At 35.1% G+C, this 26,250-nt stretch overlaps 1 protein-coding gene across 1 annotated transcript in view; it reads right to left on the minus strand.

Annotated features, from left to right (window-relative positions):
• The window catches only part of LOC121417028 (sodium- and chloride-dependent betaine transporter-like), a 54,080-nt gene that overhangs the window by 13,568 nt on the left and 14,262 nt on the right, over nt 1–26,250 (minus strand). The window contains exons 5-7 of the mRNA XM_041610579.1: nt 24,291–24,425; nt 11,413–11,516; nt 9,596–9,720 (exon numbers count right to left, since the gene is read on the minus strand). Of these exons, the coding sequence (XP_041466513.1) occupies nt 9,596–9,720; nt 11,413–11,516; nt 24,291–24,425 (364 nt within the window). The remainder of the gene's footprint in view (nt 1–9,595; nt 9,721–11,412; nt 11,517–24,290; nt 24,426–26,250) is intronic.

Raw genomic sequence — 26,250 nt, forward strand, 5'->3', positions numbered from 1 at the left:
TTCATTTGGGTGATAGCTCTTTGAAAACAAATAAAATTTCTCTAAAAAACACATTGAAATAAAACAAGACGATGCTTTAAAAGTACTTTGTGAAATTGGTGCTTAGATATTTTAGCAACCATAAAGTTTGTTAGCGTTGTATAATCGATTATATACTTATTTCTGTCCTTTATTTTTGTAAATTTTGTCTCATTATCATAAATAACCCACAAGTCACTAGGCATGTATAGTATACTACATTAAGTTTCAACTGAAGCAAATTGAAATACACGTATTTTCTCACTGAATGTATCGCTTCAAAATAACAAAAAGCGATAATAATAATGACAGTGTTTCCACAGCTCCAAAATAAAGTTCCCGAAATTGGATTCCAAATTTCCTGATATTCATAAATATTTCCTGGAATTTTCAAGTTTGATTTTTAACGAAAATCGGGCAATAATACAACGAGTGTAAATTTGTTCCAGGTGGCAAAAATCAGGGAACTAAGCATTTTTTTGGTCCCCGCCCTCTTAAAGAATAGGAACAACATTACGAAATGCGAGCGCGGAGCGCGAACGAGAAATTTTGAGCTACGTATGGAGGTTAAAATCATGTAAATATATCATGAATATTAATAGTTGCTATATTTAATTGTTGTTTCATTGTATATTGTAATTTTCGGATTTCCCGTAATTTCCTGGATTTTTTTCATTTCCCGGAAATTACCTGGAAAACGTCTGGATTTCCTGGAATTCGGGTAATTTCCTTCAAAGTGGAAACACTGAATAATGAAGATTATAATAATTACAGCAACACCAACTACAATTATTATAATAGTAAATACTAATAATAATGAATAGTAATCAGTAATAGTAATAAAGAATAATATAAATAAATAATAATAGTAATATTATTATTATTTGTTTGGCGTCACCTGTGCCTGGGAGGCGAAAAGCGAACTGAATCACTATGACCCGCAGGTCTCTCCTCCCATTAATATTAATAATAATATTAATGATGATGAAAATAATTTGAAACTACTTGAAGAGTGTAATAGAGAGAGATAGATAGAGCGCGCGAAGGAAGAGAAGGTGCAGTTATTGATCATTAATTCGTAAAGAGAGTTTGTTTGGTGATGTTTAAATACCATGGATAACATGAACTTCTGAAGCAACATTTTTAGGTTTTCCCGAGCGGTGTAAGAATATTCTTTATTTTCTCCTATTTGTTTTCACATCAAAGCTATGAATTGAATGGTAATATGTAATATGTGAACCAAGACTTATGTTATTCCTGATTCAGGAATCTTCGCGGTAATTCGGGCGATTGAAATATAAGGATACAATATTGGACCATGTAAAACATTATTACTGGTCCGCCAAAATTGTTTTATCAAAAAATCCAAAATTACACCGAACTTTAAGAAACCAAAATACAATAGGTTTATTTAGTTTCTAAAATCTATTCTAGTTAGAATATTTGGGTGTATTGACCGTTGCTAAGATATATGTTTTTTCGGTCGATATTTCTTTAAGACAAATAACATTTTTATTGAGTTTTTAAAATATCAAAATAATAAAAGACGATGTTCTAAAATTACTTTGGGAAATTGGTGCTTAGATATTTTAGCATCCACAAGGTTTTTAGGCACTTATAATCGATTATATACCTATTTCTGTCTTTAGATTGTGTTGTGTCATGGTACATAACTTACAAGTCACTAGGCATGTCTATTATTATTATTATTATTATTTGTTTGGCGTCACCTGTGCCTGGGAGGCGAAAAGCGAACTGAATCACTATGACCCGCAGGTCTCTCCTCCCGATATAACTGATTTGGGGGAATGCAGGGGAGCATTTCATCAATATTTTCATCCGACAAGTTGTCAGATCTGACATCTCTCCATGATTTTGATTGGCTGAGAGGCACTGTTCCTGTGGTAACTGTCGGATAAAATTGGACTTGTCGGATAAAACGTCCGACAAGTCCTTTCATGAAACGCCCCCCCAGGTGGACCACTACACCGGCCTACTGTTACACGAATAGTGCAGTGGGTTCTTAACGTGCAAAGGTGGTGACTCTCCTCTAAAGGGGCCTCCATTCAACGTCCTATCCGAGGGACGGAGTGTTGTCCATTGTAACATAGCCTGCATCTATGAAACATGGGAGAGACGTTTACACACAACGCACTGACTTCAGTCATCCGCCCGGGGTGGACTCGAACCCACGATCTTTGGTTCGATGGGCAGACGCGTTACCGACTGAGCCAACACCGCTCACTTGAGTGTCTAGTACACTACATCAAGTAAATATTTGTGGTCTGCCAAAATTGTACTGAAAATGTAGAAAACACACATAATACTTATGGCAAATTAGAAAACCGAAATAACTAAGTTTATGTAGTTTTTAAATTATATTCTAGTTGAAAAAGAAAATCTTTTACAATTTACTAGAATATTATTATTCGGCAATAATTCTTTGAAACAAGTAATATTTTAATTAAAAAATATACATAAAAAAGAAGACGATGCTTTAAAGGTCAAGTCCACCTCAGAAAAATGTCGATTTGAATCAATAGAGAAAAATCAGACAAGCACAATGCTGAAAATTTCATCAAAATCGGATGTAAAATAAAAAAGTTATGACATTTCAAAATTTCGCTTATTTTCAACAAAATAGTTATATTAACGAGCCAGTTACATCCAAATGAGAAAGTCGATGATGTCACTCACTCACTATTTCTTTTTTTTTTTTATTATTGTTTGAATTATACAATATTTCAATTTTTACGAATTTGGACCTCCTTGCCTGAAGCACAAAATGTTAAAATAATGGAATTCCACGTGTTCAGGGAGGAATGAAACTTCATTTCACATGAAATTGACGAGAAAATAACAATATTTCATATTTCATATCATAAAATACAAAAGAAATAGTGAGTGAGTGATGTCATCATTCTCTCATTTGGATGTAACTGGCTCGTTCATATAACTATTTTGTTGAAAATAAGCGAAACTTTAAAATGCCATAACTTTCTTATTTTACATCCGATTTTTATGGAATTTTCAGTGTTATTCTTGTTGAATTTTTCTCTTTTTATTCCAATCAATTTTTTGTTGGGGTGGACTTGTCCTTTAAGAATACTTTGGGAAATTGATGTGGGTATTTTAGAATCAATAATGTTTTTTAGTGATCATATAATCGATTATATACTTATTTCTGTCTATATTTTTTGTGTTGTCTCACAAGTTACTAGGCATGTCTAGTACACTACATGAGGTTTCAACTCAAGCAAATTGATTATGTTCTCACTGAATGTATTGCTACAAAATGACAAAACAATACTAATTTCATTTTCAATAATAGTAATGAAGAAACTAATAATAACGGCAACATCTATAATAATGATAATAATAAATAATAATATAAATAGTGTGTGTGTGTTTGAGTTTTTTTTCAGACGTGTATCAATCAGATATGATTATTTACGTCTGGGACCGACCTTTAATGTCACCATCCGAAAGACGTGACCAGGGCTCGAACCTCGAACCTCTGCATCACTTTGTAACTTCCCCACATAGCTTGGATTACAGGCGCACGGCTCAACGCCTAGTTGTAGTAATAATAGTGGCAATGAATAATAATATGAATAAATAATAATAGTAACAATAATAATGATAAGAAATAATAATAATGATATTAATGATGATAATGATCATAATAATTTCAACTAATCGAAGAAAGAGAGAGAGAGAGAGAGAGAGAGAGAGAGCGCGTGAATGAAGAGGGGGAGAGAGGGTGGAATTATTTATCAGTAATTCGTAAAGAGAGTTTGTTTGGTGATGTTGAAATACCATGGTTAACCTGAACTTATGAAGCAATATTTAGATTTCCCCGGAAAGGTGTAGGAATATTCTGTTTTCTCCAATTTGTTTTCACATCAAAGCGATGAATTGAACGGTAAATGTAACATTTGAACCAAGGATGATGTTATTTTTTCTAATTCATGGATCTTCGTTACAATGGGATAAGATGTAAGAATAAAATATTAGACCATGTGAAACATTATTCTCTGGTCTGACAAAATTTCAACTTTAATATAGACAAAAAAGGCAATATTTGGACCGAAACCGACATACATTCATATAGTTTTTAAATTATGTTCTAGTTAAAAAAATCTATAAAAATTAACTAAAATATATTTATTTGGCAATAATTCTATGGAACAAGATGTATATTTAATAAAAAATATATATAATAAAAAGATGACGATGCTTTAAAACTACTTTGTGAAATTAGGGCTGATGTGTTATTAGCATTCATACGGTCTCTTATTTTTAAATAATCGATTATATACTTATTTTTGTATTTATTTTTTGTTGTCTCATCATAAATAACCCACAACTCACTACATATAGTTTAATTCAAGCAAATTGAAATACATATATTTTCACTGAATTTATTGCTTTGAAATAACAAAAAAAAAATAATAATATCAGGGGCCCGTTGCAGAAAGAGTTGCAATCAATCGCAACTCTAAAAATCATGCGCAACTTGATTTTCAACCAATCAACAACGCGCATTTGGGACTTGCGATTGATTTTTTGACTTGCGTTTAAACCCAACTCTACCTGCAACGGACCCCAGTTGTAATAATAATAATGAAGATAATGATAATAATAACAGCAACAAGAACTACTTTAATGATAATAATAAATACTAATAATAATGATTAGTAATAGTAGTAATGAATAATGATATGAATAAATAAATAATAGTAACAATACTGATGATAAGAAACAATAACAATGATATTTATGATGATGATAATAATTTTTAACTAATCTAAAAGTGAGAGAGAAAGAGAGAGAGAGAACGAAGGAAGAGGGGGAGAGAGTGTGCAATTATTGATCATAAATTCGTAAAGAGAGTTTGTTTGGTGATGTTGACATACCATGGGTATTCTGAACTTCTCAAGCAACATTTTTATGTTCCCCGAGGGGTGAAGCAATATTCATTATTTTCTCCTATTTATTTCCACATCAAAGCTATGAATTGAATGGTAATATGTAATATTTGAACCAAGGATGATGTTATCTCTGATTCAGGGATCTTCGCGGTAATCCAGGCTATTGAATTATAAGGATATAATGTTGGACCATGGGAAACATTTCTGGTCCTCCAAAATTGTGTATAATGAAAAAGTTAAACCATAATGAGAAACAGTGTGTACCTAAATAAGATATATTTATTTATTTTCCAAATCATGTAAATTATACTCTAGTTAGAAATTTTGGTCCGTTGATATTTACTAAAATATTTTCATTTGGGTAATAGTTCTTTGAAACAAATATTAAAAAGAAAAAAAATATTAAAATAAAACAAGATGATGCTCTAAAACTACTTTGTGAAATTGGTGCCTAGGTATTTTTGCATCCATATTGTTTGTATTTCTTTTTATAATTGATTATATACTTATTCCTGTCTTTATTTTTTTCATTTTGTCGCATTATCATAAATAACCTACAAGTCACTAGGCATGTCTAGTATACTATATAGAGTTTCAACTCAAGCAAATTGAAATACATGTATTTTCTCACTGAATGTATCGCTTAAAAAAGCAATAATAATATCAGTTGTAATAATAATAATAATGACGATAATAATAATAACAGCAAGAACAAATATAATAATAAGAAATATTAATGATAATGATAATAATGATGCTAATTATATATATTTTTATACTAATCTGAGACAGAGAGCGAGAGCCCGCGAAGGGAGAGGTAGGGAGAGTGTGGAATTGTTGGTCATTAATTCGTAAAGAGAGTTTGTTAGGTGATGTTGAAATACCATGGGTAATCTGAACTTCTCAAGCAATTTTTGAGGTTCCCCGAATGGTGAAGCAATATTCATTATTTTCTCCAATTAATTTTCACATCAAAGTTATGAATTGAATGCTAATGTGTAATTGTTAAACCAAGAATTATGTTATTTCTAAATCATGGATCTTCTTGACAATCGAGGGATTGAATCAAAAGTTCAATATTAGACCATGTAAAACTTAAATTCTGGTCCGCCAAAATTTATGTCAATTTTAAAAAGACATCATCATGCTGTAGTTGTTACTAAAATACCATACTTTAAGTTAATTTGTAAATTATATTCTAGTTACAAAATTAGGATACCTCACTCTTAACAGATATATATTGAAAAGAGCAATGTTTCTTTGAAACAAGAGATTTTCATGATAAAATAAGATATTCTAAGAAATAAAAACGCTGCATTAAAACAGCTTTGTAAAATTAGTGCTAATATTTTTTTGGTCATCCACACGGTCAGCCAATGTAAAATAATCGGTAACATACTTAATTCTGTCTTTCTCTTTTATGTTGCCTCGTTATTATCATAAATAACCCATAAGAAACTAGGGATGTCTGGTACACCACAAAAAGTTTCAACTCAAGCGAATTGTAGTACATATTTGTTCACTGCACTCCATTGCTATGAAATAATAAAAGCAGCAGCAACAACAATGAAAATAATAATAGTTATAATAAAAACAATGGTATTAATAATGTCAATGTAGATGTTTATTAACAAAGCCATCTTGTGAAATGAACAAGGTGCTAATATTACCCCTGCTAAGCTAGGCTAGACCAATCCCAGGGAACACCCGTTTACCTTACCTGGGTTGAGTGCAGCAAATAACGTAAATACATGTATAATTGCGTAAACCAATGACCGAAATCTTTTATTAATTTGCAATATTCCATGTCATTTTCGTGACCCAGTCATGATATTCTAACTTTTTTTTAATAAAGAAATATCAAATATGTGTAGCAATGTGTAGCCTTGTCATGAATATTCATAAGGATACACCTATATGTTAATATTACACTCTGCAATTATAAGTCAAATTCACTGTTGGATCCCATTTGGGATGCACAATCAAATTGATAATGTAAAAATGCCGTCAAAAGAGAAACGTGCCTCCCCCATTTTTTAAGCGAATACTTATTTATTAACTTATTTATCGATTTATTTATTTAATATTATTATTATTATTTATTTTTCATTGATTGATTAATTTTTTTAGGGGGCGGACTTGTCAAATTTTTCCTCAGGAAAATGTACCCCGGCCCCTTTTCTAAAATCCTGGATCCACCCCTTGCTACATCGACTGACTCCTAAGCAGTCTTGAATTGACTTTATGTCAAATAATGGCTCTGTTTGAGTAAACATCAATGTGGGATCCTAGTAGCGTAATAAGACAAAAGAGTTGAGGGGGGGGGTAGATATGGCTTAATATCAGGCAAAAAATGCAAAAGGTTTCTCGCGAGCAAGCAAGCGATATTTTTATTTAAAAAAATCAAATTTTGTGATAGATTGTGACATGATATTTAGGCAATAATACAATAACATTTCAAAGTTTGTTTTAACTGAAAAAAATTAACAAAGCATTACCAGCAGCTTTCCCTCATCTTTTATTTCTTTCTTTCTTTTTTCTCCTAAAGCGCGTTGAGACCTTTGTAAGGTGTAATGCGCTGTACAAAAGCTGTGATAATCATTATCATCATTAAAGTTCTCTATTTCTTTTTTCTGTACTTTTCTCTTGATATTTCTTCGTCGTGAATAAGAACGACTGGTGATCCTTTCTTACGCGCTAAACCGTCGCCAATTTATTCTACCTTAAGCCCCAGTCACATATAGAGCCCGGACCACCCCGGACCATCCCGGATCTGATCCGGGGTGGTCCGGGGAGAGATCCGTGTTGGCGCCTTGGGCATCCTTGGAGGTCCGGGGTGGTCCGTGTTGGTCCTTGAACGTCCGGGAGGCCAACACGGCAGTTTTTGACTGTCAAAAACATCCGGCGTCATCCGTGGACTGCCGGGTTGGCAAAGCCATCCGGGATGGTCCGTGTAGGTCCGTGTGGCTGCCGTGTAGGTCCGTGTAGCTGCCGTGTAGGTCCGTGTGGCTGCCTGGAGTATCCTTGGCAGTCCGTGTTCTTTTTTCCCCATCAAAATCATTACAGCGCTATTTACTTTATGAACTTTTCAGTAGTTGTTAAACAGTTGACACAAACATGCTTAATTTATTCAAGTGGATGATTGAATGATTCAGGATATTTTCTTACGCTTTGGAGATTGGCCCCAACCTAATATTTGTAAACTTAGTGCATGTATGAATATATTTTTTTCTCTTTTTTCCTAATATTTACCCACTACTTTGTCTGTTATTATTATTTCACATTTCATTTTTAAAAAAATATTTTATATGTATATGTTATATGTTATGTACCTGTTACATCGAAATTGTACATTAAGTTTTATACTACTGCCCTGCATCGACAGTAATATGCGTCATAACCTGGGCCTATCTTAATTGTTATTATGTTTTGTATAGACTTTGTAAATTTCTTTCCTTTATTGTGATTTCAATGAAGTGATATCAAATCAAATCGAAATTACATTTGTCTTTCAAGATTTAAAGTACTTAACATTTAACAATTACTGTAAAAACAGTAAACTGTGTTGTATAAAAACTGCGTTTTTACTGGTTAAGGAAGTTTTGATATATTTTTAAACACAACATGATAATTTTGCGACAAGGATGAGAAAAAAATGAACAAATAGATAAATAAATAAATAATTAGATAAATATCAGCTCATTGTTATGAACAGATTTTCATTTGCCGTGCTGGTCAATATAGCTGCCGTGTTGGTCCTTGAGCTGACGTGTTGGTCCGTGTAGCTGACGTGTTGGTCCTTGTAGCTGACGTGTTGGTCCGTGTAGCTGACGTGTTGGTCCGTGTAGCTGACGTGTTGGTCCGTGTAGCTGACGTGTTGGTCCGTGTAGCTGACGTGTTGGTCCGTGTTGGTCCTTGTCGCTGACGTGTTGGTCCGTGTTGCTGACGTGTTGGTCCGTGTAGCTGACGGGTTGGTCCGTGTTGCTGACGTGTTGGTCCGTGTTGACGACGTGCTCTGCCGGCATGGTCCGTGTAGATCCGTGTGAAGCTGCCGTGTTGATGCCGTGTTTACAGTCATCCGGGGCAAAACTATCCCGGACCTCCCCGGATCATGCCGGCATTGCCGTGTTGATCCGTGAGGATCCGTGTCTATATGTGACTGGGGCTTTATACAACAAGAAAGGATCACCGGTCTTTCGTAAAGTCGTTCTTATTAACCTACGAATTGCTAAAAGAGAAATGCCTGTAGTTGCAGTAAACACTGATTTCATGAGAAAGTCTGTAAAACCAGGCTTAATTGACATAATATAATCGAGGATCTAGATCTGGTACAGTTACATAAACTGAACTTTGTGAAATCTTGAAATCTACGCTGAAAAACGTTCACACTGAAGATCACCAACACAGATAGGCGCACGTGGGACAGTGTAGTATTATTGCTGGAATAAAGACCCGACGGAAGTGACCGAATCCGCGCTTATTTTGCTTATTTCTCAGTAATTACACAATTTCTTCCAGAATCCTTTGGCACATACTTTTTATTCATACAAACAGACACTTGGGTGGTCATTATAATAGATTCTGTAAAAAGTCATTTTGAGATCGTAACCAAAACTGGAATTTATCTTTAATGAAACACTGACCTGACTTTGCTACCTCTGATACATTGACACCCTGCTGGCCGGCCATGAATCCGAGTACTGCAAAGATGACGAAGCCAGAATAGAGACTGGTTCCAGAATTAGCAGCAGTGAATATTAAGGAGTCCCTGAAAGACAAAGAAAAAGGATTAAACAATGTTTTTTTTTTTTTTTTTTTTTTTTTTAATTATATTTTTATTGGAAAATCATCGAGGATCACAATATATACAAACAATTTTTACATGATTAAAAAACAAAATCAAGGCAGAATAATAGCAAAATGGTGTATTGATCAAAAGCGAAGTTCCGAGACAGAAAAGGATGGCCAGTGTACAGACCTTAGTTTACAAAACTCGGGATTAAACAATGTTGAAAGATAACTCGTAACGTGGTTAATGGCAATATCAAAGAAGAAACAAGGCTTACATTCTTATGTTTTTGTGCGCGCAACAGCTACTTCTCGTAAAGCAAATGGTCATTGCATTAGTGTAGACTGTAGAGCACTCACATACTTCTGATAAATTTTAAAGGCTATATAAGCAAGTATGATTGTTATTATCTATCAAAATCATGTCATAGTTCACTAGCTTGACAGCACGCACAGAATAATGGGGATTCAATATTTCATCAATCTTAATCGAAGAAATTAAGGAACATAAAAAACTTTTAAATATTAGCGAACTTGTCAAATCTGTTTCTCTATCTCTAATCTAAATGATTACGAGCAAGCGTTAGAAGCAATGCTAGATCAATTAAGTGACTGAATCGCATGACTGCAAAAAATATATTTGAGGAACATATGTACCCGCATAATATAGGCCGCAACCTGGAGGATACCTGCAAATTTACTTTACACTGGTAGCATTGTCTGTTATGATTTTTTTTATTAGCCAATCAAAAGTAGGCATCTCAGTAGTTTATAACAAATAGTATTTGAAAATCATTGACTACTGGTATCGACCATAAATGAAAGAATATTGTTTTTCACAGTGAGTGATTTCAAGTACGGTGTTCGGTAAACAATATTTCAATATTTACAAATTTAACGAAGGACCTCCTTGCCTGAAGGAAAAAATGTTAAAACAATGGAATTCCACGTGTTTAGGGAGGAATGAAACTTCATTTCACATGACAATGACGAGAAAATAGAAATATTTCATATCTCATATAATAAAATACAAAATAAATAGTGAGTGCGTGATGTCATCAGTTCCTCATTTGCATACCGACCGAGATGTGCATGTAACTGTTTTGTGAAATGAAGCGAAACTTTAAAATGCCATAACTTTCTTATTTTACATCCGATTTTGATGAAATTTTCAGTTTTATTCTTGTTGAATTTTTCTCTCTTCATCAAAAGCAAGTTTTTGTTGGGGTGGATCGACTTGTTCTTTAACAGTGTGAATAATATTTTCACGTAGTCGACCATGTGAACACACTGCGAGCAGTCACACTGCCGAGGTGTTCACAGTGTGAAAATATCTCCACACTGTTTAATTTGAGCAATGTTAACAGTGTGAATGATATTTTCACATAGTAGACCATGTGAACACACTGCGAGCAGTCACACTACTGAGGTGTTCACAGTGTGAAAATATCTCCACAATGTAAACACATTGTTCAACACCGTGCTCCTTCTAGCAGTCCATTGATAAAATGACCAACTTCAACCTTTCAACCCTGGATTTAAACTATTCCCTTAACCTAACATAAAACACTAGTACAACCCTAAACCTAAACACATAAATCTTATCCGAAATAAAGCTCCGAGCAATTGTCGTCGGAGCAAATGTCGTGTCACCTCAGCGGTTGCTGATTACCTAATGAAGTTATGTTTGTGTCTGTTGTAGCTCCCCAGAGCAATAAGAACTCCGTGTCCAAGGGAATATGAGAAGAAGATTTGTGTCGCAGCATCCATCCAGACCTTAAAAGTGAATATAACAAAATGAGAATAACATTGAGTAGAAGAAATAACCAGTTGTCTCACGATGCATCAAACGTAGAGAATAACATTGTTACTTACATTCCTCAAATTAAAGAAATCAGATATGCAATAAAAGCGCCATCACCAAGAAAATATGAATGCGATATCTATGTCAGAGACCATTTATCATTCACAAAGTAAATATAAACATGAGAATGTGACTGTCATTAAAATGCATATTAGAAAACTCTATTAATGTACTATGTAGATTTCAAATGAAAATTCAAGACTTTCAATGAGAACACCGTGACCAAACAATCAAAATATGAAAGCAATTTGTGTTACATCCCATACCAAACAAATACATGTACATAAAATAAAAAAAGATACATTGCGTTTGTCATTTACATGCAGGTTTACATGTAACAGAAATAAAGTATTACATGTGTGCATTTCAGAAAAAGCTCCTAAATTCTAAACGTTTCATTACACATTTTAATTGTATAAGCTGCCTACAAAAGTATTTATTCTGACAATTTAGGCCTATTTATTTTATGCCTGGGAAGAGTTTTCATGATAAACAGATGTTGATATTTTATTTCGATTTTGTACGAAATTGAAATATTTTTTTCATGTAAAATCGCAAAGTTATGGAATAAAACACATTTGTATCTGTTTTATCATGTAACTGTTGTACTTCCATGCGATTGGTCTTGTGTATTTTGTGGGGGTAGCCGAAGACAATGTCTCGCTTCTGCTTTACAAGAGGGAAATAAGTTGATATTAAAAAGCATTTTGAAGCAAGGAACAATGATCGATGGTTGGGGGTCCTTTTGAGCGTCCTTTTACACGGTAACGAAAATCGTAATTTGAAGATGATCCTATATCCCATTATTTATGGTAGATGCAGTATTCTTTACAATTTTTAATTTACGATTGCTTTAATGTTTAATGCTTATCATTCTAATGCTTGTAGATACATAATAATGTGATTGGGGAGGTATTGTGGGGGTTGACTTGAGGTGACAAAGTCACATGAATGACCATTGTATTTTGCCGATTCTAAATATCTTCATCTTATTTTTATTTTCACCATTACTGTTATGACCTGGATGGGGTTGGGAGGTTTGGGGAGGAAGACCTGTGGGTTATGGCTATTAAGTTAGCCTTAATGGCAATGGCAATATGGCGATTTCGTAACGGCAACACGTAAATCTGTCTCTCCCGATTTGTATAAATTTTGAGGATTTAATCTGCTCCTGATCCGGATATAAGACTACGTATTATAATCCTAGGACATATACGCATCCACGGACTTCATATTTTGGAATAACAATGTCGTATGATCTGAGAAAATCACAGAAAGCAAAAGGCTTAAAACCCACCACAGGACTACCACCAGGAGCAGTGCAGAAATCCAGCTACAAGAGACCAAACCCTTTCTCGCCGAAAGCTCCGGCCGAGGAACAAGCTCTGAATTCAACCCCAAGTCCCAATCCTGGGAACCAGAGCCACTCATCAGCCACACCCAGAGACGTCATCACCATGACAACAGTCGCCAGCGATTCTCCGCCCGAGCAAGCATTCCAACATGAATACAGCTCGTTTATCACAAAGAAATTCGAAGAAATGCTTGATAGGGCGGTTGGCCGTCTCGAGAAAAAGATTGAGGGAGTTGAAATTCTTCTCGGAGCTTCCCTTGAATTTGAAAGACAAAGGGTTAACGATCTCCAGGACAACCAACGCCGCCTTGAAGCAAAATTAAAGGCCTTAGATGAAGAGGTAACCAGACTCCGCGCCGACGCCGACAAGGGTGAGGTAGCCGCGAACAAGAGCGAACGTTTTTCGAGAAGGAACAACATTCGTCTTGTCGGGGTCGATGAATTCCAGCCAACGACAGGTCTTGACGACAGTGGATCATCTTCCCAGCTTCTAGCAGCCGCCCAACCTCATCAAAGTGAAGATTGCATCGCGTTAGTTGAAGAAAAGCTACGATCCCTCTTCGGCATCAACGCGAATGTTGAGCGTGCTCACCGCGATGGTAGGAAAGTTGCTGGAAAACCACGTCACAATCTTGTAAAGCTCCTATCCTACCGCGATAAGGTTGAAGTGATGAAGAAAGCAAGAAATGTCCTAAAAATGAGAAGTTCTTCATCATCGATGATCTTACTAACGCAGATCTTCAAGAAAAGCGCAAATGGGCTAAGCAAGTTCAGGCGCTCTATGCCCAAGGTACGAGGATGCGTTTCTACGCCGGGAAGTGGCGCCTCCGTGGAGGAGATGCCTATAATTTTGAGACCCCATCCCACGATGTCTTACGTAATTCAGCAACCGGTGAGGAGTAATGAGTAATAACTCTTCCGACCAACCAGGTTAGTTAAACCTCCTGATGTCACTTTCACGACTCATTTTGGCAAAGGCGTGTATGCATTGTTACTCTGTCACCACCTCAGCTTAATGCTTTCAGTGTCATATCTGATTTGAATCTATCATATTCGTTTCTTTAAGGTATATAGATGCGATCGTTTTTTATTATAAGCTACATTTTCGTTTTACTATTGGAGTTACTAAATACCTCTTGTTATGTCTATACTTCATTCCATCTCGCCGAATTGTATACAAAGATTTGCAAACTGAGATAATCTTGTCATAACAAGCTTGGGAGAAGTGGGTATTCTTCTCCATATTTTTCACTAACATATTTGAACAAGAAAATGGTTCAAAACGTGGGTTTTTGCAACCTTTGTCTTAAAATAATAGTTCTTCATGCAGTTGCTACTCTAAGAGATGAGCTCCTATATGATATAGTTTTGAAAATCATACTGTATCTGGATATATAACAAATTGAGTTACTGTTTTTTTTTATTTTTACAACGAGTTTGGTTTGGTACACCGTGCCTTACTTTCCATGTTCCTTGGTCCTTCATGGTTGTTTATTGAAAAATATAATTAATTAACAATCTTTATAGAAAGAAAAGGTTTTATCAGTCAATTTGATGTCTGTGGCAGTTCAAATGAAAACTTTTACTTTTTTTCACATTTGGTGATGTTGTCTCTTTAAAACACTTTTCATTTGTTGCTGCCTATGCATGAGTGAGTCCAACCTGACATACTTCCCTCTGAGCGAATGCGCATCTAGAGATCTATGTTTTTATGTTTCCGGCTGGACGCACTCCATCGACATTGCGATGGGACATGTCAGAATTATAGTTGTTATATTGAATTAATCCTGTCAACCTTGTACATGTGGAACCATGAACGTTCGGCGATCTCCCCTAATTTAGCACATATTTCCCCTTTAATTTGTATTCGGGGGGGGGGGGGGGTGGGGATTTCCTCGGGCTGTCCGTGGGCTCAGAGATCTCAATTGTGTGATAGCGGCATGCAACACTTTCTTGAGTTATCATCATGTTGTTTTGGTTTATCTAGGAAATGGTAACAGCCGTTGGCATGTTGCAGTTTTTGGATTTATTTGTTTGTGGGAGTCCGTTTTCGAATGTTAAGGGTTCCATCTTGCACTGTTGACTTCAACGTACTCTTGTAGCTTTCCACAAAGATTTTTTGTGTACAACAATCATTCATACTCGACCCATAGCTTGAGGTACTGAACTAAATATATATATATATATTATTCATCTGTTATCAACCCCTTGTATTCAACGTTAGGTTCAATTGCAAATTCAGTCACGTTTTCATGTTATGCTTGCTTCATATTCCGGTTCTCTCTCATGCAATTGTCAATATTTTTGTAAGCAAAGTCGATCAGAGAGTGGTTCATATTATAGGGATGCTTTTCCACAATTTTCCGCCTTAATGAGAATGTCCCATTTTTTCCCCTGATAGAGTAATTGGTTACCAATTAAGCTGTGGCTCTGGCATTTCGACTTAATGTAAAAACTTGATGTTTTTAGTTTTACTAAATTTTCCCTTGTAGTAATGTGCATAGACATATATACGTTTTGCGTATTTATCCTCATTTTATCTCTTCGCATAACAATATGTTTGCCGATTGGCAAGGAATTGAGTTCACAAATTTACAAGCGTGAGTGCATGGTCTGGTATACATCGTGCCTTATGTTTCCGTGATCATTCCGTGACGCTTCTTGGTTTTAAATCTATTGTCTTTGGAAATATACGTATTGTAGAGTGATCTGAATGAAGTCGCACATTCAATGACAGTTAAAATCAAAACTTTTTACCTGTTATTGCGCAATTACCGGATGTTCATGCACAATTTTTTATGATGTAATTTGTAAACACATCTCCTATCATGTTGACACCTGAGTGAGTCCAACCCTCTGAGCTTGAGAAACTGATTTATCAGTGCGTATCTAAACAAATAAAATAGCACAAGTTTCTGGCTAGACGCACTCATATTTATTTATAAATCGTAATTTCTGGAGATGCTACCTTGGATGTCATATCAATATATTTACATTTAATAATATTCATTCTGAAGTTTGAGTAATTTTTTTTTTATATCGGAATTCTACGGTTGTGCTGGTTGAATGCAGTTAGTCAATATTGTACACCTGGATTATCCACGTTCGGCGTTTTCGCCTAACTGAACTACCTTTTTCTTTTCTTTTTTTTAATACTTGTTTCAGGGAGCATTATCTTCACGTTTTTTTTTTTTTTTTTTTTTTTTTTTTTGATATTCCCACCGGGTAACTCTACGGATATACCCCTCATTATTTATTATTTATTCATTTATACCCCTCATAATTGCTGATTTTCTCAATAAAGGGTTGCCAGTCGTGCGTAGGCCGTTCGTAGCTCCGGCTACCCTTCTGAAACACCCAGCTGTTTGCTTTCAGAATTATATATTGTTTTCTTGAATTATTATCTTGAAGTAATGTATTTTTCTGTATCGACCCGGCTTACGCAACCTCACACCGTCAGTTCGAGTAACGGAATCGTGTTATTTATATTGTTTTAAAAAGTATGGTTTGCAAATGAAAAAAATCGGCTCGATATTACTCTTACTGTTTTTATACTCAATTCGTGGCAAAACATGTTGATCTTGCTTTAAGCATCTAACATTGGTAATCAATAATTTCCTGGTCGAAGATCACATGACTTCTACCATACTGTTAATTTTCCCATGTACTACGTTTATTCAAGCATAAGTGAAAAATATGTTTTACGAGGCTCCGATGCACCATGTGTCTTTGCCGACATGCAAATATCTTTCAAGTATTTTAAACAAATATTTTCCAGCATAGAAGGCCTATTTTACGATTTTGGATAATATGATATTTCCACATATGAAACAAGATGACTTCACTATTATAGATAATAAATAAATAAATATTTAAAAAAGTGCAGTCAATCTATAAATGTATCGTGTTTACAAGAACTTAATAATTTGATACAACATTTCATGCAATGATGCATGTCTTCGGTCAACATGGCGGTGCATACGACTATTGGTCCCTCGTCCTCGTTTTCTCTCTTCGCTTGAATTGACCGTATATCTCTTTTGATTGTAACGTGACTCCATGCATGCGCAGTGTCTTTTCTGTACATTTTTAATTTGTTTCCAATCGATTATCTTCGGTATTTATTTTTTTTAATTACAGGGATTTGAAGTGGGTCCGGATGGACTGTAGTTGGGGACCGATCGATTTCTGGATTTGGTTTTGATCCTATAAGACTTAGGTTTAAATCTCAAATGATTTAAATTTAGGTCTTTCGAGATTCGAGCTGGATCCGGAATTCGATTGGTCCCTATAGCTGCAGTCCGTCTGGACTTGTTTTAGATCCCTGTAATTTAGAGTGTAGAGACCACGATATCTGTAGTCTCGGTCCGCTTGATGGTTGATCGATCTCTTTTACTTTCTTCCGATCATTTAGGCTTAAATCTTGTATTTGGTTACTAGTATACGGTTTTCTTATTTGTACTTTTTGTACTTATGTATCCTCACTTGATTTAATTATGTCATAATTTTTCCAGGAGAGACGGATACAGGATGAAGATTTGTTGTCTATATTATTTTCTTATTTTGTTCACTTACGTTTTGCTTCCTTTTTTTCTTGCTTTTTTCAATTTTTTCCATTTTTTTTTTTTTTTTTTTGTAAATTATTTAAAGGTAGTTAATGGCATAGTGCATTCGATTCGTTAGGTACTATTGTTTAATTCCTCCCATTTTAATGACCGACTTGACTAAGTTTCCATTTAGTTTCTTGAACAATGATGACTTGTTGTCTCTCTCGGCGCAACGTGGCACTTCTCAAACATTAGATAATCATGAAAATTCCAAATACGATACATACATACGAAATTTTATGAATAACAATACCGCTAATCTTAATTACAATTTCGATTCCAATGATCAATGAGGGCAGCTCGTTACATCACAATATTTCACAGAAAAACATTTCAAATCATTCGTTACGTCAGATAAAGCGGAGGACAACCCCTTTCTTCTCCATATAAACATTCGCAGTGCAAGCAAAAATTTTGATAAACTTAAGTTATTTCTAGATAACAGCCAGTTTCCGCAATCGTCATTCATTGGTTTAACTGAAACGTGGTTCTCGGACAATCCATGTTCCCTCTTTTCACTCCCCAATTCTAATTTGATTGTTAATAATAGAACAAGAAGACCAGGGGGTGGTGTCGCACTCTACATACCTCAACAATACGATTATACTCCTATAGCTAACATGACAATATCTAACGATGTTTTAGAAACACTTTTTGTTGAAATCATAAATCCGATGGGTAAAAACTTTATGCTAGGTGTATTTTATAGACCTCCACATTCAAATGCAAATGCTTTTTTAGAAAAACTGAATGAAATTCTACTAAATCCTCTTTTGAAAAATAAAGATTGTTTTTTTATGGGTGACTTCAATATCAACTTAGTAAATTGCAACTCTAATAGCACGTCGCAAGAGTTTCTTGAAATGTTTCTATCACATTCTTTTTTGCCCCTTATAACTAAGCCGACAAGAGTGGCGAATAACTCGGCCACTATAATTGACAACATTTTCAGTAATACAATTCGACAAAATCATAAAGCTGGTATCATTCTTAGTGATATCTCCGACCACTTTCCAATTTTTGCCAAATTATCTACTAATAAAAGTCTCCATGAAGAAACATTTAACTATTCATTCCGAAAGATAACTGACGACAACATAACCAATTTGATTAATGATTTAAACATAACAGACTGGTCTACTGTATATGACTCCTCGGACGCTGACGATGCATACAACTGTTTTATTACCTTACTAACATTTTCTCTAGATACACATGTTCCCTTTACAACTAACAGAAGATCAAATTATAAAAAGATCCCTATCCACCCTTGGATTACTAAATCACTCTTAAGATCCATCAACCGCAAGAACAATTTATATTACAAATACATAACTAAACCAAGTGATACATCTCGCCACAAGTACACTTCATATAAAAACACTCTTACATCTTTACTTCGTATTGCGAAAAAAGAATATTACACTTCTCAACTCGATCTATACAAAAATGATATGAAGAACACATGGAAAATCATCAATGGGGCATTAAACAATAAAAAGAGGAGTTCTACAATTACAAAAATAAAATCAAACAATACAATCACTGATGACAATAACATAATAGCAAGAGAGTTTAATTTATATTTTTCACAAGTTGGAAACAAATTAGCAAGCAAAATTCCTCAAACTAACAAATCTTACAATAATTTTCTCGACAATCCAAACCCAAACTCCATATTTTTTAATCCCACAAGTTCAAGAGAAATTATAAATATTGTTAACAGTCTGCAGTCCAAAAAGTGCCCGGGATTTGACGGTATTTCCAACTTCCTACTTAAGAAAATTATTTTGGCTATCGTCGATCCTTTGGTGCATGTTTTTAATATTTCTTTGAACACTGGAAGGGTACCCAATCTTATGAAAATCGCAAAAGTAGTCCCTCTTTTTAAAAAAGGAGATAATCAGCTCGTCTCCAACTACCGTCCCATATCATTGCTCACCTCGTTATCAAAAATTCTTGAAAAACTTGTCCATACACGAACCAGTACGTTCTTTAAAATAAACAATATCTTTTCGGACTTTCAGTTTGGGTTTCGCGAAAATCACAGCACCTCGCATGCAATTTTATCTTTCATTAACAAAATCACTACTTCCACTGATAAAGGTTGTCATACTGTCGGTATTTTCCTGGACTTCTCCAAGGCCTTCGACACCATTAACCACGAAATCCTTTTGCATAAACTATCTCATTACGGTATTAGGGGGAAGGCCTTGGAGTGGTTCAAGAGCTAGCTACCTTACAGATAGGACTCAGTTTGTATCAATAAATAATCACAATTCATCCAACCTTCCAATTACATGCGGGGTACCACAGGGTAGCTTACTAGGCCCTCTTCTTTTTATCACATACATCAATGACATCCACAAAACTTCAAATTTACTTTCATTCATACTCTTTGCCGATGATTCCAACATTTTCTTTTCTCATGATAACATAAACCAACTTATTAGGATCGTTAACTCTGAACTCATGCATGTGACTGAATGGATTAAGGCAAATAAACTCTCACTTAACTTACAAAAGACCAATTACATGTTATTTTGTAATAGAGTAAATAGTTTGCCTGGCAATCTCATTTTTGAAAACACTGTCCTTGAAAATGTTTCTGAAACAAAATTCTTGGGTGTACTTATTGATGATAAATTGTCATGGAAACCACACATCGATAATATATGCAAAACAATTTCAAGAAATATAGGAATTATCAACAAGCTCAAATTTTTTCTTCCATCTCGTACACTACTTACATTATATCACACCTTAATATTACCATACATTAATTACGGTATTTTGGCATGGGGTTGTGCAATTCAAACACAATTACATAGGATACTTTTGTTACAGAAAAAAGCACTTAGGATAATATTTCATACACATTTCAGATGTCACACAGATAAATTATTTTTTGAAAACAAAATCCTTAAAGTTAATGATATATATCTGTTCCAACTCGGCCAATTTATGTACAAACTAAATAAAGATGATCTCCCCGCAATTTTTTCAATTATGTTCTGCAAAAACTCCTCTGTACACGATTATCCTACAAGACAACGAAACTCTTATCACCTACCTCAAACCCGAACTTTACTTGCAAAAAATTCTTTTGTTTTTTCTGGTCCTGTATATTGGAATTCCTTGCCCAACGCCTTTAAGGAATCCCCAAGCATCACAATTTTTAAACATAACCTTAAAAAGATGCTTATTTGCCAATACTTTACGCAAACAAGTCAATCTACCACATAACCAAAACCATATACAATTTTTTTTCCTCCCATTATACAACTTGCCTGCTACCTGTTTCCGCACCTGCCATGCTCTTCTTTGCACCTCCAATTGTACCTGCACCCCCTCTCTCCCTATATTTGCCTCTGTTCTTCCCTCATAATCACAATTATTGTAACCATGTTGTTATTTTTTTATTATTTTTATTGTTATTACTATTATTATTTATTCTAATTTGGTTCACTCTTTCGTTGTTACCTTCGATATTTTGTATAGCCTCCTTTTAAACTGTCTTCCGTCTCTCCTTTATACTATAGTTTTGTAATATACGTATTGAAACTAAGTTACGGGGGCTTGCCTCCCATACAAGCTTCGCTTTTCTTGGCAAGCCCCTCCGTTCTGTTTTATATAGTTATTATAGTCAAAGTTACTTTAGTTTGCAGTTTGCATTAATTCTCATTGTTTATACCTTATTTCGATTGATGTACTTTGAATTTGACTATGTATTGTTTGATTTTTGTTGTGCTTTGTGAACGGAAAATGAATAAAATCTAAATCTAAAATCTAAATCTAAATCTTTTCCATACCCAGGCAGCCTCTCCAACTCTCATCCAGGTCTTATTTTCTCTATCATGTACAAGTTTGATTGATCTTGTCTTTGATCTGTTTGTATTCTTTGTCTTTTGAATGCCAAATAAAATAATAATAATAATAACAATCCCAGTGAGAAATAAGGCTAATGACGAATTTGTAGCACGTGTCTGAACCAAACTAGAAACACTCACGCTCATCACAATCACGAATTCAAATTCGATTCGGGATGTGAATTCCAGTTACGTTTTTACTCAAATTACGGTACGAATTTTCCGTGTGAAAGGTCAGGTGATTCTAAAGACGAATTACAAGCATCAATGGGTGATTCAAAATTCTCGTGTGAAAAGGCCCTAAGATTCTAGCTCCCCTTTACAAAGCCAATCTTTGAGCAAATCCCATATTGAAAGAGCGAGGTGAAAAAAATACAAAGCAAGTGAGTCAGCCAGCTCACAGGCCCCACATATTTCAACGGGGCAGTTTGGGTCGAGACTGTGAGTGCAGTTATATAATCAATATTCTTGATTGCTTGAATACGCGCTCTAAATAACAATGTATTTCATTCACGATGTGCTGGTCTATAGGCCTTTTCACTCGTGAATCTTGAATCATCATTGTGATTCTAATCACGTTCTCGTTTGATTTCGTCATTAGCCTTCTTTTCCCCTGGAATCATCATTCAACTTACGATTTTATTTACCTTGTGAATGGGCGGTTAAGTCTTTTAGCGTTCCCCACGTTCACAATAAGAAAAATATTTTTACGAAATGGAAAACGGGGGTGCTAGAACACCCCAAGATTTTCCTTGGGGATACTGTCATAGGCGGCGGAGCAGAGGATTATCTTTTGTGTTTGGGGGGGACGCAACAATAGCCGTCCCCCCCAAACACAAAAGATAATCTTCTGCTCCGCCGCCAATGGATACTGTGTATTATTCTCCTGAGGCAACACCCCTTGGAATTCTGAAAGGTATTACAAAATTAACAATTGTAAGAAAAATGATACGTGGCAGTAAACCCTTTTTTTTGCTTGTCAAAATGTATAAATTTCAATACTTTTTTTACTTGTCAATTTTTTAGACTAGAATAATTTACATTCATTTTTTGGAGTGAAACTTTTTTTTAAAACATTTAATTTTTTTTTTTAATTTTTTTGCTTGTCCAATTTCTGGTGACCCCCAAAACATTCATAACGATTTAAGTAGTGAATCCCCCTTTTTTTCTTGTCAAATTTACACAACCCAGTATGAACTAAACGTTCACAGGACACTGCAAACCGTGTGTCTAGTTGAAGAGTGTGGTGTTTCCATGTCTAAAACTTCCCCATGCGGTGTAAAATCGGATCAATAGTCAAGACAATTGATGAATAGGCGCCGATTTTTATCAACAAGAAGTAATTTTCTTAGATAACATGCAGGTGAGGTAAAGAGCTTTGATCGATAATTACTGGGGATACTTTTTTTTCTACCCCTCTATAAACGATGGGTAATTCTTTAGCTCGAACCCAATCCTTTGAAGTAGCTGTAAAGGTGACAGAGATATTCTGCCAGTAATTCAACATTTTAAAAGCTCGTTTTGGGCGAAGTTGTCTGGGACTTAATTGAGAGAAAAATCAATATTCCTGAATAGTTTGCATTTTCTTTTTTTCCCATAATTTAAATGATGTTTTGTTGTTCACATCAAGGTACATTCAACTCAATACAGTTGAAATAATACAAACGATACATTGTAAGAAATTCCTAAAGAGTTACATTATAAAAAACAATTTTTTTCATTCGAAAGAGGATCATATCTCGAGTAATAAGTTGTTTATTGTTCCAGATAACCTGGAACCGCGTATTATCCTCTGTGTTTCTCACTTAAGAGAATGTAGCGGTGTGAAATATAGAATTGAGGAATATCCATGCTTTACATTCTATGACCATAGTTACCATCATATATGAATAATCCCCCGTTTTTTTTAAAGAAAATATTGAAGAATCATCGCGCTTTCCGTATTCCATCTTTCCGACAGGTTGATAACGATATGAAGTTCGGTTTTCTTGAGATTCGCATTAAATAATATCCAAAACGACAGTGTGGACGTGTCCAATAATCTTCAACTGATAAGTCCACTGCACAGTTGATTCATTACATGATTCCAAAAGGCAGAGTGTGTTTGTCTTTGAGTTTTGTCAGACGTGTATCAATAATATGATTATTTACGTCCGGGACCGACCTTTATCGTCACCATCCGAAATACGTGACCAGGGCTCGAACCTTGAACCTGTGCATCAATTTGTAACCTCCCCACAGCTCGGATTACAGGCGCACGCCACAACGCCCAGCTATATGGTCGCAGACTTTGTATATACACCATTCGTCCTCAAAGCCTGATACACAAGTATTTGTTTCATAAACCATCATGGTTTAATTCATTAACACTATCGTGGAACTCCAAATTCGTTTATTTGTATCTGACGTTTTGTGTGCCCTATGCGTTGATTGCAATTACAATCATTCACTCGTGTATTGTTCCGGCAACCTTTCATATTCATAATAACAAATAAAATACCTCGTACAACAAAGTATTTTACCATAAATGTATATAAACAAGGTTGTACATTCTATAACATGACGATTTTAGAACGTTGCCGGTGTTACCATCTTGAACTTAGCTTGACTTTGTGGCAACACCGTAAAACAATTCAAAATTTTATTTAATGATACCAAGGGGCCGTAAACCGGTTTTGAAAGTCTGGGGGGGGGGGGGCTGATTATACAAAAAATAAATAATGAGATGGTAATTTTGACATTTCTGTACACGGTATTGGAATAAAGAGCCCCACAGCCCCCCCCCCCAATATCCGCAGCCCCTGATACCATCAGTGCAGGTGCAGAGAAGGGCGGGGGGGGGGGATGGAACCTTACCTGGCTGTCGCTAAGTCTTGTGATGTCTGGCTTAAGATAATATATAATGCCCTCCAGAGCATTGGGTAGGGTGACCGCCCTGACCAATAGAATAGTCAGGAGGATATACGGGAATGGCGCTGTGAAGTAGACCACCTATTGATATCATGAGTAAAAGACAATTTGTTAAGTTTTACAAAGAATTCTCATTTCGTATGTTTCGTAAAGAATGATGTATGGATTTTCCAATTATACGTTTAATGGCATTGAAATATCGATAACCTTTGATAATTCATTATTCAAACCATCATGACCATAGGGCTTTATGTCCAAACCGATTAACAACGATAGACTATTGTCTGTTGAATTTTAGATCTAGTAATAATAACAATAATGGTCATTTTTTTAGCGCATAGCACATAACAAATAAGTCTCTATGCGCTTGAGAAAAAAGGAAGATGGAGACGATGTTGGTGAGTTCATTTTGTCGGTGTCATCGGAATTGTTCTTATTAGTAAAAAAATAACAAATTCAAGTTTTTAGAACAGCCTGGAAGATCATTATTAAACAAAATGAAAAAACAAAGGGCCGAGGATCGATCCTTTGGGAACTCCAAATGAAACATTGAAGGAATCTGAAATGACTTCATCATATGAAATAATTTGAGTTCTGTTTTTTTTAAGTCGCACCAAGAAAGCCGATTCGATCCGACCAACATAAAGTCGTTAGAAATGTAATTTCAAAATTACTCTAATAATACTTATATGTTTCATGATTTATGATTAATTGTGTAACCTTTGATTTGAATGTGATATACTTTGTAACCCCTGATTAAGATATGAATAAATTCTCTAATAGAGGCAAAAAAAGTCGTTAGAAATATCAAGTAGATTTGGTATGTCTGGAGCCCGTTTCATAAAACCTGTAATAATAACACATTCACGATAACAGGTACAAGATACTGAAATGCTTCAACCTGATTGGCTGATAGCAAATTTGTCACAGAAACTTGGTCATTTGTTAGTATATCAAGTCTTAATGAAACGGGACTCTGGAGACGGATTGGTCGGTGTCATTAGATTTTTTTTTTTTACAATGGAGACCTATCCTAGAACATAGTAAATTCATTGCCGATGCTTGTGGGTCCACGATTTACAAACACAGCTTCACAGTGGACCTCTCCACTTCCAGCAGGTTATTTTCAGCCACAAATATTTCAAGATCCATATTATGTTTCAAATGGATAATTTAGATGAAGATATAAGTATATATTGTGCTACATGTTTCTTTATTACATTTCAATTGTTATAAAGCTGTCTTTATGATGGATTTTATTTACTATTTTGCTGGAGATGACAAAAAATAAACACCGTAACGGCACTGCTATTTTTAATCACAGAATTTCGACAAAGACTAATTTTTCATGAAGGGCTTTTGACAATCGATTCTCTCGTCGCGTTCCGACAACTCACTAACATCGCACACTCTAAAAACTGCGGTGTTAAAACTGACACCAATTGGTGTTAATAGAGGACCACACCCTGAGGTTGTTAAAATTAAACCCTAGAGATTAAACATAATACCAAAGAGTGTAAATTTAACAACAAAAGATGTTGATATAACATCTGTAGGTGTAAAACTAACACCACCAATTTAACACAGGTGTAAAATAACTGGTGCTGTCCTCTATGTACACCGGTTAACACCACAGTTTTTGCTGTGCACAAAGCATTCACATACAAGTCTATTTTCGTTCCTGAAATCAAGCATATGCCGTACAATAAATTGCAAACGTGTGATTGATTGCTACTCTGCTCCATAAAACAAGGAGTGTAATCTGATTTGCTAAAGTTAAAAATGATCAATCAACTGTAAAATTCCAACAGAATATTTGCGATTAATTGCAAATATTTCCTTGCAACACCAGGCGCGTAGCCAGGGGGGGGGGGGCGGTGGGGGCGGTCGCCTCCCCCCCCCAAAA

Source organism: Lytechinus variegatus, chromosome 6, assembly GCF_018143015.1.
Source record: "Lytechinus variegatus isolate NC3 chromosome 6, Lvar_3.0, whole genome shotgun sequence".
In the NCBI taxonomy this organism is placed as follows: Eukaryota; Metazoa; Echinodermata; class Echinoidea; order Temnopleuroida; family Toxopneustidae; genus Lytechinus; species Lytechinus variegatus.